At 54.1% G+C, this 13,751-nt stretch overlaps 2 protein-coding genes across 2 annotated transcripts; both read right to left on the bottom strand.

Annotated features, from left to right (window-relative positions):
• Positions 1 to 5,100: 5,100 nt before the first annotated feature.
• Positions 5,101 to 8,219, bottom strand: RBM15B (RNA binding motif protein 15B). The gene has a single exon (XM_075159266.1). The coding sequence runs from the start codon at positions 8,125 to 8,127 to the stop codon at positions 5,365 to 5,367; it is 2,763 nt and encodes a 920-aa protein (XP_075015367.1). The 5' UTR covers positions 8,128 to 8,219; the 3' UTR covers positions 5,101 to 5,364.
• A 289-nt stretch (positions 8,220 to 8,508) lies between these two features.
• Positions 8,509 to 13,621, bottom strand: MANF (mesencephalic astrocyte derived neurotrophic factor). The gene is made up of 4 exons (XM_075159258.1): positions 13,471 to 13,621; positions 10,846 to 10,973; positions 9,896 to 10,037; positions 8,509 to 8,814 (listed from the first exon to the last, which is right to left on the bottom strand). The coding sequence occupies exons 1-4, from the start codon at positions 13,556 to 13,558 to the stop codon at positions 8,630 to 8,632; spliced, it is 543 nt and encodes a 180-aa protein (XP_075015359.1). The 5' UTR covers positions 13,559 to 13,621; the 3' UTR covers positions 8,509 to 8,629.
• Positions 13,622 to 13,751: the final 130 nt, after the last annotated feature.

Here is a 13,751-nt window from a genome sequence, read left to right as displayed (position 1 = left end):
ATTACGTAGCTGCCTTGTGGCTATACTGGCAGAAGGCAAATAGGTGCTCCTGTTTGTACACGACAAGAGGCCCTGCCCTTAGAAGGGGATGAAAAAAATTGCACTTGAGTGTTTGGTTTCACTGTACGGCACACAACTGCACAGCTTAGTTCTGTGCGAGCTGGGAGGTAAGTGTGCTCATCGCTTGCTTGGGCAAGGCTGCTAAATGTGCTGTTTATTCCCAGGTGTGCAGATAACATCCACTCAACTTTTTACCCTTTCTCGTTTTGGCCGCTTTCAGAATAGGTTTGAGACAGAACAGGGAGCTGGAGGCTTCTCGCTCCTTGACACTACAGCAAGTTTTCCAGCAGCAACTGTGCTCATTTCAACTAAGGCTCAAGGTTTCATTGCTTGAAGAGGAAGGATTTTCTTTTTAACCAAGAGAAGGGATAGCTTTTCTTCCCTCCAGCATCGCATCTACTTAATGCACTTACCCAGGGCTGCTTGTTAATAATTAAAACGAAAGGTTCTGCTGCAACTTATAACGGATAATTGTACCCTACAGAGTCAATAAAGATGAACGAGTTGCGATTACTGCAGCATTTAAGACCAGCAATTGGAGCAGCATTCTGATTAAAAGAGGGGATTGAAAATCGCATATGCCATCCAGCAGCTGTGGAAGCCAGCCTCTGCCTTATCAAAAAAACATCTTATGCAACTTTACCTTAGAAAATGTGCTGCTCAGGAGGAGAGGAAAAAAAAATAAAGCACGTACTCAACTACTAATAACAGAGGGAGATCCTGTGCCAGATGTCCATATCTTGTTCTGGCATTATACCACAGCTATAATCAGCTGCATCTGTTGCTGTTCTGGGCCTGGCTACCTCGGAGAAATTAACCAACCAGTTTTTGAGACAGAACCAAAACATCTAGAATGGAGCTCCTATTATAAATTTGACTTGAAACCGGGCTGCTGTAAGTATATGTGCAGTCCCTCCCCTCCCACACCCATCCCAGCGTTCCTGAATGGAGCCAAAGGCACCGTGCTGCGACCTTAGCCCGTGGCTAAGGAGGCAGGGTCCGGCTGCTGCAGCCTGCGGGTCACCCACCAAAACCTGCTAAAGCGGCCCCCTCCGCCTTCCCAGGCAGGGTCTCGGCTTCTCTGCTTATCGCAGAGCTGCCGAAGTTAAATACGCAACCGCGGGGTAGCCTGTACCCTCGGCTACCTCCTTGGTTCTTGCGGGGCATCATTTAAGAGTGCTGGGGAACAGGGTGGCTGCAACGGGCTGGGGGCAAAATGGGGATTTGTTTGTTTTTGTCAGGCCGTACGTCTGTAACTAGTTGGGATGGGGGGCAATCTCAGTGTTTGGAAAATCACCTCTTCCCCTGGCATCATGTTTTAATCTATTTAAAAGCGTGATGTTTGGGAAAAGGCCTGTAAGCTTCCTGAATACGCGCAGCACGTTGCTGATGTGAAGCCATACAGTATTTCTTCTCCTATGCAGCCATTACAGACCTTGGGTTAGGGGGTGGAAGGGGCATTTATACGGCCCGCCAGGCTGGCGGAGACGTATGTATACCTACCTCTCCCTGCAAGGGAGGGGAGCCTTTGCAGGAAGGATGCCGCGTTTCCTCCCGTGATGGGAGCAGACTAGCCCAGCCCCTGCCCTCATATCGGCATGGTCCTCTTCACTCCGCGGCCGGACCATGAGCCACTGCTCGGCCCATTTGCCGTACTGCAACACAGTTCCATGGAGCGCAGGCTGCGTCACCATCATGCCAGCACCCGGGGAGGCTGCGCGCACATCCCTGCGGCACAGTGGTTCAAAAAAATCTCATGTAGGCCATGGCTTGGAGAGCAGGGTAGAAACCTCAGGGCTGGTCAGTAGTTTAACCTGTGTGTTGGCTAAGGGTAGTAATTAAGGTATGATTGGCTCATCAGCACATGCTGGGCACCTGGGACCGCCTAGGGCTAGCCCTCTTGCCCATGTTTCTGTTGCAGTAAAGACAGCCAACAACTGATGTTAAAAAGAGGCTTTGTAAGACAGAATATTTACTGAATGGGTGATTAAAAAAAAAAAAAAATGGAGCAACTCAGTCTAAACAGTAACGCGCTCAGACCATGGAATCCACCATCCCACACCCTGGTCCCGCTTTGAGATTCAGGTCCCCCTCAGAGAGACAGAGACCATTACCCTGTTACGATTACCTTACTGCCGTGACTGTACCGGGCTGAAAGATACCCCCACCCCCCAAACAACCCCCCAGCACTGTTACACCCACCATCTTCCACCATCACTGAGGGTCTTTGGCCTCCCAACTAGGGCCATGGTGTTCCTCCCACCCCCACATATATCTTCTCCCCAGAACTGCATCCCATCCCAATTTAATGGCCAAGTCTTGCAAGCTGTAAGACAGAGGTGTAGCGTTATTCTGCTGTAACCATCTACCTACCCTTTTTCAGGCACGTTTCTCTCGGGAGCAGCCTGGATGCATGTGTGAGGGGATGGGGGACAGGACCACCGGGGCCTTTGGCCTCAGCGCAGTCTGTCTGTTCAAGCAACGTCTGTGGCTCGCTTGCGTCCTGGGGAGCCGAGAGGCTCAGGTCATCAGGTTAGAGGGCTGATGCTGCTTCTCTCCCAGGTATTTCTTCCCTTAAACTCTCCAACTTCTCATTTATGCCCGTTAATTTGTTTGTAGGAGGGAGATTTGTTGGTCCCCCATTCATGCCTGCATGCTTACAACCGTCAGCCACCTCGGGGAACAGAAATCCCATCATTAAAAATCTTATCCAACCCAAAGCATGACAGTTTGTCTTCTAAAAAACCCCTACATTATTATTTACTTGCCTCAAAAGGAGCGGGAGATGGGGGATTTCTAGTGGTTCCCTAGCTTTGCCATCAGGCACCGTTGCAGCTTTTATCATGTATTGATTTTTCTTTTTTGTTCCGATTCCTCACATTCACACGCTGTAACGCACACATGCACAGACACAGACACACGAGGCCACTCCGCAGCAGCACGAGCTCCAGCTCCCTGCCGGCAAGAAGCCAGCCAGGCATTCGTTACTGCACCACCACGCACTCTGCCTCAGACTGAACGGACATCTCCAACACGTAGGATGCTCTGACAAAAAGCTCTAATCACTCTATGACTCTGGCCATAAGGGGTATTTAATAGCACTTGGTTTCAGATAACACTTAACGGTTACAATTGTTGACATTTGGCACTGTCTACATTACAACAGCATCGGGGACTCGGTCACAAGGTTAAAAGTCGGTGTCCCTGTAACCGTTTAAAACCAGGGGCAGTCCAGCTACCCTACGCCGTGCAGCCGTGGTGCGGTGGAGGGTACCTCTGCGCTGCCCAGTGCAACCCAGTGCGGCGAGCCTGGAGACACGGCTTGGCTGCTGGGAGCAGCGGGGCTGCTCCTCTGCTCCCACAGCGTGAATCAGCTTTCCCGGAGCCCTGCCGCTCCCAGCAGACGAGCCAGCTCGCCTCTCGCTGAACCGTGCCCGCACACCACGGACAAAACCCTCCGTGGCCTTGTAGCTGTACTCGGGCCCTTACGGACAGAATTACATTTTCTGGGGTACAGAAGATGCATCATCAAGTGAAATACTAACCCCCTCATGATCACACTAACTCATCAGATTTACTTTTAATATAATCACAGTATTAAATGTTAAAAAAAACCAAAACAACAAACCAACCCATACTTGTTGATATCAATACCTTATTAAATTAAGCAACTGCTCATACATCATCAGCTGATGATGTCCCTACTGTGAAATTGCAGGGTTAAAAAATAAAAAAGAATAAAAGCATCATTAGACTGAGTTATGCTCCCTGCTATAGGTTTTGATACCAATCATACCTGAGAGCACAGTTTTAAAAGGGCCTTTGGCAGCTGTCAGCAAGTGAGTCTGCTTGGTCACAGAGACTGGTGCAAGAAAGACTCTGGTTCTCCCAGGATTTTGTTCACTTGCTTACCACCAAAACAAACAAAAAAAACCACCTGCAAATTTAAAGAAACTTTAAAATTTAGTGTTTTTAATCCCACACGATTTTCTGTAAGCCTCCTAAAGTCTACAGGCATAATTTTAAAAAATAAAAATATCCCCAAACTGAACAGTGTGGATTTTAACTCAAATTTGAACTAGTTACCACACCCTTAGGTTACTGAGCAATTGGAGGTGCAGATGTCCTGGCTTCTCTCCTGAACAACGGTCTCATACCACAGATAGAAAAGGTGATGGAACCATCCCATCCTAAATTTCAAATTTTCATCTCCAGAGTTTCCTACAGTCATAAACAGGTTACTTGCGGTAACATAACACGTTTTCAGACAGCCAGACATGTTTATCTCTTTTTTTTTTTTGTAGGCCTGCAAACAAGTTTCAACTTTAGCAAAAAAATTTTGCCATTTGTCTTTCAGTAAAGGATTTCAGATAGTGCAACATGATCGACTACGCAAACGGGCACCTGCAGTTCACCAAAACCTTTGTGCCCTTTATTTGCTTGTCCTACATCTAATACAGGCCCAAGAGGGTTCCCCCTTAAATGAGTTTTTTTTTCTCCTGCTTGTTTTTTTTTTCCTTTTATAAAAACTGGGAATGTCAAGCCTCATTTTTGTTTTACCCAGGAACTTCTACCTGACCTAGACATGTATCGGGTACTCTCAAACCTCACAGAATTGAATACAGAGTTGACTCCTTAGTAGCAAACTTTTCGCCAAGTATTAATTGTAATTTTTTTTGTTATGTATAAAAATCAATCACTTTGCTTCTTGATCAGGATTTGCTTCCTTGGTAGCTGGCTTCCTGGGAAGCTTCTATCCTCAAATAGAGAATCAACCAGAATGCATCCAGCCTCAGATTTACGAAATAAAAAGCAAACAGGACAAAAAAAAAAGCTACAGAACCAACCTTTCAGTCTCTCATACAGCACAAAGAACCCCCCTTCCCCCTCCCACCTGGCAGGACACGTATAAAGAGATGGAGGAGGTGCAGGAGGCTGGGGTCTGAGAAACTGAAACGGGTTGGGACCATCACCTCCCAGCTCTTGACAGCACAGGGAACCAGCCCTTCCTGGGCCGTAAAAACTAGGATACCGCACAAGTTTAGAAATCCATCAGTGAACAAGGCTTTACTGACAACTTTTCATACAGTTAAAAAATAAAAATACAGAACAACAGCGGACAGTGTCACATATTAAAAACGAATAAAATGGGCTCTATTTAAATGGTATTAAAATTAATTAGAAACTAAAAATCTTACCACTTTGGTCGAGGTGTTTTGAGCCTCCACCAAAATGATCGGCCTTAAAAACAACTGGGTTGTGTGACACACAAAGAAAACATGGAATTGGAAAAGACAGTGTGGGCTAGGCAGTGTCTTTGACTATAACTATCACCATATGTTCTTCTTCTAACTTTCCCAATGTCCTTAGTGCTGACTGGAGGTACTGCTGAGAGAATTCACAAGGAGGGAACGCGTAAAGCATGCCTGTGCTGTCTCTGCCCTTCGCCCCTCCCACGGGCAGGCTGATAACCCCAGCAGCCTGCTTCTGTTTCAAGTAGGAGACCAGATTCCTGAGAAGCCGTCGCTGCAAGCCAGGCTCTACAACAGGGAAGGTCCCCTCAGCCCCTGCCCCTGCCGGGGTGGATTGGGTCGCCAGGAGCACAGCGTAGCCGTTGGGGCTGCCTTGTTTGATACGGCGAGTTACTTCATCCAGCTTGGGCTGGTCGAGCCGAAGTCTCTGAGCAATTTTGAGCTGCGTTAACTTCCCGCCGGATGAATGGTCTTTAAGGAGTCCGTTGATGACACCGAGGTCTCCCTCCAGGATGTGCATAGAGGTGGGGAAGCAGCTGTTTTTTAGCACAAGAAGCCCATTCCAAGCAAGTTGCAGTGTCTGAGCATATTCCGATAAATTCTTTAGCTTTTTGGTCTCAGATTTTGGCTCCTCGTGAGTTTTTGATTCCGATTCACCAGTTCGATGATTGCGTTCGCTGTCCCTTTTTTTAGGCTGGGGAGCATCGGATGCCTCACGATGGGGTTTCTCCTCAGTCGCATGACGATTGTTCTGAAGGGAGTTACTCTGCTCTTTCTCGGCTCCGGATTCTGTAGTGTGATTCTCCTTGCGAGCCCTGTCTGGGCTGCGGTCTAAAGCTGGCCCACTGGCCTTTGTCCTGCTTCTGTCCTCGTAAGGCGAGTGAGTAGTCCTCCCGCGGTCACTGGAAAGACTCCGGCGTTTCCGCCTCTCTTCCCATGGTTTGGGCACGCTGCGGTCGCTGTCGCTGCCCCAGCGCTCTCCGCTCCGGCTACGCACCGATCGGCTGTAGCTTTCCAAGTTGTTTCTGCGTTCAGCGTTTTTGGCAGGGCTGGCCCAGTCTGCCTCTGCAAAGCTCCTGTCTCTGTCCGAGTACAGGAGATGTGGAGGAGTCCTATCTCGCACCCTCAAGTCTTGCTCCAGGCTTCTGTGTCGGCTGTACCCGTCAGCTAGCAGTTCATAGTGCACGGGCAGCGGTGCAGGCTGGTACTGCTGCGGGTATCTTGTCTCTTCTGCTTTGGCAAAATCCACTCGGAGTCTCCTCTCCGGTCCGCCCAAAGGAAAGCCCCTCATCTGCGCGCAGGCAGCCTGGGCAGCATCCAGGCTTTCGTACTGGATATAAGCGAAGCTGTCTCCCTTCACGTAGTCAATAGTCCTGATGCTGCCGAAGCGGTCGAACTCCCTCGCCAGGGCAGCCAAGGAAGTACTTGGACCAAGACCACCCACCCACAGCCTGGTAGTAGGGTTGGCTTTCCCGTAGCCAATTTTGATAGGGTTCCTGCCGACAACGCGGCCCGACATGGCGACCTTGGCCCGATGCGCCATGTCCAAGTTCTGGAACTTGAGGAAAGCGTAAGCCCCGCCTTGGCCCCGGGCAGGGCGCTTGATCACCACTTCTTCGATGATGCCGTACTTCTCAAAAGCACGTCTCAGCTCCACCTCCGAGACGTTGTGGTCCAGGTTGCCTATGAAGAGGTTGCGGGTCGCTCTCTGATCGTCCTCTGGCATCAGGTCTTCCTCAGCCACGATGGGGTAACTGTAAGGGCGGCCGCGCTCGTCGTACAGCCCGTAATAATCCAGGGCCCTCTCCCGCTCCCGGGAGAGCCCGATGGCGGCCGCTTCCAAAGCGAAGGCGGCGGCCGCAGCGTGAGCATGCCTGGGCCGCGGCTCCCGCAGCAAGGGGCTGGTGACAGGAGAGAGCGATCTCTGCTTGTACTGGTAGGTGCTGTGGATGGGCGGCAGGTAGCCCAGGGGCTCCGGCGAGGGCGCGGGGGGCGGCGTGCGGCTCCTCCGGCCCCCGCGCAGATATACCGGCTCCACCTTGAGGGGCCGATCGTAGAGGAGCAGCTGCCGAGCCCGGGCGTGCCGACGGGCGTCGCGGGCGTCCCCGGGGTGTCGGAAGTTGACGTAGGCGACGCGGCCGAGCTCGGGCGTGTGGGAGAGTTTGACACTGATGTCCCCGGCGCCCCCCCCCGCGAAGCGCTGGAAGAGGCGGAACAGGCCGTCCTCCAGCAGCTGGTCGGGCAGGGCCGCGCTCAGCCCGCTCACCAGCAGCGTCTTGTACTCACAGGAGCCGGGCGGCTCCCCGGCCAGGCCGGCCGAGCCCCCCAGCGGCGCCAGCAGCAGCGAGGGCGCGGCGCCCGGCGGCGGCCCGGCCAGCAGCAGCGAGGGGGCCACCACGGCGCCCGGCAGCGCCTTGGCCTTGGGCACGCCGAGCGCCCGGGACGAGGAGGAGGAGGAGGAGGAGGAGGAGGGGGCGGCCTGGCTGCCGCCGCGGGCGCCCGAGGCCGAGCCGCTCCCCGCCGGGCGGTGGTTCGAGTCGCCGCCGCCGCCGCCGCCGCCGGCGCGCTCATCGCCGCGATGGCTGCGGGAGCTGGAGCCGCCTCCGCCGCTGCCGCCGCTGGTGGTGCCGCCGCCTCCGCCGCTGCCGCCGCCGGGCGTGGACTTGTCCCGGCTGCTGCGGGAGGCGCCCGAGCTCCGGTGCGGGCCGCGCCGGCTGCTGCTCTCGCGTTCGCGTTCGCGGGGCCGCTTGGCGGCGGCGGCGCGGCCTCCCCCAGCCCCCGGCGGGCTGGAGTCCCGTTCGCTGCCCCGCTTCATGGCGCCGGGGCCCGCGGCTCAGGAGACGCCTCCGGCGGCCGCCGCCATCTTGGACAAAAGGGAACGAAGGCGGCTCCGGCCGCCGCGCCGCGCGGGCTCTACGTCATCGCCCCGCGTCCCGCCGCATGGCGGCGTCAGGGGCGCGATGGCGCCGCACAGCGACGTGACGCAAGAGCGCCTCCCGCCTCCGGGACGGCCAGCCGCACGTGACGGCGGGCGACCAATCACGAAGGGCGGCGGCGCGCGCCCGGCAAAACCCCGCCCCCTGCTGAGTGGAAGGGGCGCGCGCGGGGCCGCTCCCGCCGAGAGGCGCGCGGGGGTGGGGGAGCGTGGGGGGTGGGTGTGCCCCGCAATCACGTCACACGGCACGTGTCCGCCCGGTAGAGACCGTTGTACTTTAATGAACGTCCCGTACAGCGCGCGCCGCCTCAGCTACCGCCGCCGGGGGCGCGCGCCTCGGCCGCCTCAGCGCCCGGCCCGGCCCGGCCCGGCCCGGCTCCCCTCAGAGGTCTGCGCGGGCGCCGGCGGCCCGCGGCGCGTACTTGGGCATCAGTTCGTGGATCCTGCGGATGAAGTCGGACTTCTCGGCGCAGCCCTTGCACGCCTCGCCCCAGTCGTCCAGGATCCGCCGCAGCTCCCTGACGCGCAGCTTGCGCAGGTCGGCGGTGCTCAGGTCGATCTGCTTGTCTGCGGGGAGAGCAGAGCCGCGCTCAGCGGGGGGCCCGGCCGCTGCCTCCGCCCCGGGGGACACCCCCGCCTCCGCCTGGGGGGGCCGCTGCGGCCACCGCGGAGGAGGAGGCGGCCGGTGCGCTTGTGTGCGGAGCCGGCGAGGAGAGGGGTCCGACGGCTGCTGCGGAGACCGGTACGGGAGGCGAGGAAGCCAAAATGCAAGAGGGAGAGAGGTGCCGGGCTCCCGGGGGTGGAAGGAACGTCTGAGTTAGGCTTCTGACAGCAGACAAGGTTTTTAACACTAAAAGTCATGGTTAGAAGCCAGAAAATTTGGTTGCAGCTTAGATGAAGGAGTTCCACAACTGCCCTGAAAGCCCCTGTGTTTTATGAGCAGCAATACTTTTAATTCTCTCTTCCGCTGGATAAATAAAAGGTAGCAGAGTGATTTCAGAGGAGAGACAAGTAACAACAAAAAAAAGCTTTTTAGGAAGCAACAGGACATTAGTACAAGAAACGAGAAGCATGAAGACCCACAATCCAAGGGGCGTCTCCGGGGAATGCAAGGGCAGAGATACAGGAAAGCAGTCAGAAGATTATTTCCAAAACTATTCTTCATGTTAGTCTTTTCAGTACATCATCTAGGAACGCGAGAGTTCAAGGTGGCAAGAAACAGAGCGCTGAATGCTCTAAGCAGACACCAGAGGAGGTGAGAAGGAAGTGTTTATCAGCCCGCTACCGGCAAACAGAAGAGCAGCTCGGATTACGAACCCAGGCCAAGCCCTACTGCACGCTCTTCTAAATACAATATTCTAAATAGCGATTTGTGTGCCGTAGTGCTGATATGCCCGGGAGTTACCTATTTCAAGGCAGATCAGTGGCTCTGCAGAAGCTAAAAAGGGTTAGTAGCCAACAGTCGTACCTAAGCATCTCTGTAAAACTCTCTAGGATGTTCGTGGAGAGCAACCCAGGTTGTACAACCTAATTAGGCTAGCGATCTTGCTACAGAACTGAGGACTGAGTAGCTTTAGCATGCTGTTTTACCCCAAATGATCCATACCCCATAAAAGCATGGACATTTCCCCTTATGCTGGCAACTCACCGTATTTTAGTTCACAGATCTGACTGTCTTTCTTCTTTAGTTTCTCACAGATCTTTTCCACGGGGATGTGATGACTCATGGGCTTTGATACCTCGTTAATGATTTTGGTGGCTGCATCACTTGTGGCCCCAACATAATAGCACTAGAGGGAAGAAAAGAATGAGGTGGGGATGCATAGAAAAATGCTTCTAAAAGGAGAATTTTCTACCCATCTTCTCTCCTCGCTTGGTTTTGCAGCTAGATGTTTACTGTTACAGAACCTTTCCAAGGGACCGCTTCAGGCAGGCAAAAGGAAGCCTAACTCTGAGCCCAGGGCACTGAGCAGATATGTTCCATCACACTGCTTTTAAAGCTGTGGAGGCTGGTTGTCTTGTTTCTCAACTTTATAAAAAATTGAATTGGATTAAGAATAAAGTCTTCTTCATTCAAGGAGAAAGACTTTCTGAAGCGTTCCCCCTCTGCATTTCTGATGGTGTCTCTCTGCAGTTTTCTTCTTAGGAGAGTTCAGGGCCTTTTCCTTGGGGCTCCTCATTTGCAGATTGACTTCTGGTTTTAGTTAGGGCAATTTGGTTTTCCTTTCTTTAGTTTTCAGCTAAACAGCTGAAGAGCATGAATATTTTAACAGCTTATATAGCACCCCAAATACAGTTTAAGGGACAAGGAAGTCCTACAGCAAATAAAAGCTTTGTAATCCCCAGCGCTTCAGTAACAGGGAGAAACAAGGTCAGCCAGTAAGATGTCTGTTGACAGACTAGTTTTTAAGGTGAAGAGGTCAAACTCAAGTCTTCTCTTATAAAAAATACAGGATCAATTGTGGCCACAGAGCTAGGAAGAACAGCCCCTGGGAAGCCATATCATACAAACTCAGAAGCACTAGTTTCCCCTCGTTTGCCAAGTGTTCTACAACTTAGTCCCTCAAGAGGCAAGTATCATTGACTGCTACTACTTACCAGGCGGTTCTCTTTGCCTTTTGCTTCTTTGCAGGATTTCAAGAGCTCCTTTTCAATACTGGCAGGTGTGAACTCAACATTGTTGTCCTTTAGACTCTGGTAGAACCTTCCCAGGAACGTAACACACACTGGAAGGGAAGATGGATGGAGTTACCTGCCACTGCAGTAATCTCGTGGCAGCTCTTAGAGGGCACTTGTAGGGAAACAGAATAAAGGATTTGGAGAACTGAACTTCTAGAAGCTGCTTTAGCAGTCAGTGACTTCACACATATTTCAGTAAGTCTTTCAGAGCACACGTGAATCAAGAATATGCCCTGGTATTTTTGGTGGATTTTTGACAATCTGAGAAACCAGATCCATGGAAGTGTCCAGTGGCTTCTGTACACTGTCCTGAGTGAGCAGCAGGATTCAGCTGAGGGATACAACACAAAACAGTACCTGTGCAAAAATGTAAACTTAATTTTCTGTCTTATTCTTGCTGCTTTGGGAAGCAACTTGTCAGACCACAGGCTTCAAAACCAGTTCTGACTGAAAAACACTCTACATAATCCTCTTACAGACTCCACGTGTGCTGGTTTTAGCAATATGGTATCACTGATTATCAAGTTGGTTCAGTTCATAGGTAAGTTATTTCCAAGAGAAAAAAAAAATTATGTGATCACATGCTATGTCCGCTTGGTGTGTTTCTCCTCTCTTCATTTGCACAAGCTTCTGAATCGGTTTCAGACTGAAAGAGGGAAGAGTCTCAGAGATAATGAAACTCTCACCAGTGCACCAGCAGTTGAGAGGACAGATCCAAGTTCCTGCCTGTGGGAGGGCAGGTACAACTCAGTCATTACACCTTCCCTTGGCAGCAGTCACTCCGCATACGCTGCAGACCAGGCTCAGCACACCCGCCTGTCACAGGGGAGGAGGGCAGACAGCTGCGGTTACGGCAGCACGCAGGATCTGTGCGACAGGGCACTGAGAGAGACTCTGCCAGTTTGCAGAGTGTCAGATTTTGCTCATTCTGCTGCTCACACAACTCGCCTGTGAACATCAGCATCGCCTGGACCGAGAGCTCTACAGCCCCACCAATTCCTGCAGCAGGACCTGTGGATTCTCACGACTTCCAGGTGTGAGACAAGTGCCAGGCACTGGCCTGCCTCTAGAGGAAAGGTGCAAGTTGTGTCCTTTATGTGGTTTGTTTACCCCAACAGGAAGGGATCGGCAGATATTATTGTCATTAGCAACTTGTATTCAACTCTGAACACAAGCCATGGCACAGGGGACGGGCAAATACAGGAAATCGAGTATGACCAGCACAAAGCCAAGCAGAAACTTACTCTTGTTATATTAAAACTAGACGTAATTATAAGCTGGGCCATTTAGGAAAACATTTTTTTGTATGCATACAACACCATCATTTACCTCACATCAGTTTGTCCCCAGTCACAGACACACACTGATGTCCACTGTGCGCTGTTTGGAAGTGAAAACCTTTGGAAAGAATAAAGATGCTGCAGGCAGTGGTACCGACGACTACAGTACAGTTGAAATAAGTTTCCAACCTAGTGCTGGGACAGCAGCCGAAAGTTTTGATTTACTATGTTCCCTCCCCCTCCTTCTGTCTTACTGTTTCTCTCCCTACAAAAAGGAGGAAGGGGTGAGCGTTAGTACCACGAATTCCCAAATAGTTACTATAGCCCCACCTCAAGTTTTTCTTGCTTCACCTGGGGAATCTGTTCTGTTCCACCAGAGCAGTTTCATTTGCTGTGCAGCTCAGCAGCTTCCACCCCGGAGGCTTTTGTATTTAGGTGGTACTGGTGCCCAGTTTGTTTTAGATCAGCTGAACACCGCTTCTTTACAGAGAGGACACCCAACACTCCAGCAGTCAGTGGACAAAGCCGAGGCAAACATAACACTGTGATGAGTAAGGGGGGAGCCCAGGTGAGTCACTGCGCTGGCTTCCCCTGCTTGCTGCCTGGCAGCAGCTCCCTGCTTCGGTGCTCCAGCCACCGTCACCCGGCTCGGAAAGGGGTCGGGGAGAGCGCTTCCCCGCGCCCCGGCTCGCACACGCCGGGCTGGGAAAGACGAGAAGCCGATCTCCCCAGCCTGAAGAGGAGACGGTCCAGTCTACCGGGGTCGGTGCTCTCCTTTGCCGGGGGAGCTCTGCGCTACCGCTAACCCGGACGAGAAGGGACCGGCAACTTCCCGACGCGGCCGCAGCACCCCCGGAAGGGAGGTCCGGGCCCCCTCCCGCGGGACGGCCGGGCCCCAGCCCGAGGGAGCGGGGCACCGCCGGCAGCCCCGCCCCGCGCCTCCCGGGGGCGGCGCTGCTCCCCCGCGGGCCGCCAGCTGCCCGCGCCGCTCCGCCGCCGTCTGCGTACCGCCCCGGCACTTGGGCGGACTTCCGAGACTCTTCCTGCCCCGGGAGGAACCGCTCCTGCCGGCCCGGCCCCAGCCCCGGCGGCGCAGGGCGGGGGGGGGCGACCGGAGCCCAGCCGCGGGGCTGCTCGGCGTCCCGGCCCCTCACACCAGCAGGCGGACCGGGCTGTGGGAAGCGGCGGCAGGAGCGGCCTCACCTCGCCGGACCCGGGGGCCGCCGGCCGGGCCCGCCCCCCCCTCCGGCCCGGCCCCACTCACCCTCGCACTCCCCGTCGCGCAGGGCCCGGCTGCCGGCCGGCAGCAGGAGCAGGGCCAGCGCCGCCCAGAGCCCGTGGGCCGCCCGCATCCCGCCTCGCTCGGCAGCCCGCGCGCACTGCGCCCGCCGCACCGGCACCGGCACCGCCGCCCCCGCGCCGGCTCCCCCCGCCGCTGCCGCCCCATTGGCCCGCTCCCCTCCCGGCTTCCACGCTGCCCCCTCCCATTGGCCGCTCTGCGGCCTCCACGGGAGAGTTGGCGGCCGCTGATTGGGGGAGGCGGCG

Source organism: Calonectris borealis, chromosome 10 (genome assembly GCF_964195595.1).
Source record: "Calonectris borealis chromosome 10, bCalBor7.hap1.2, whole genome shotgun sequence".
Classification (NCBI taxonomy): domain Eukaryota; kingdom Metazoa; phylum Chordata; class Aves; order Procellariiformes; family Procellariidae; genus Calonectris; species Calonectris borealis.
This window is presented reverse-complemented; position numbering and strand designations above follow the sequence as displayed.

Bases quoted from the DNA above. Each gene is read 5' to 3' on its own strand.
- RBM15B (XM_075159266.1), bottom strand. From the start codon at position 8,127: ATGAAGCGGGGCAGCGAACGGGACTCCAGCCCGCCGGGGGCTGGGGGA.
- MANF (XM_075159258.1), bottom strand. From the start codon at position 13,558: ATGCGGGCGGCCCACGGGCTCTGGGCGGCGCTGGCCCTGCTCCTGCTG. The intron at 10,038-10,845 runs GTAAGTAGTAGC...TCTTCCCTCTAG, and splicing joins AAGGCAAAGAGAACCGCCTG to TGCTATTATGTTGGGGCCAC. The intron at 8,815-9,895 runs GTGAGTTGCCAG...CTCTCCCCGCAG, and splicing joins GATCTGTGAACTAAAATACG to ACAAGCAGATCGACCTGAGC.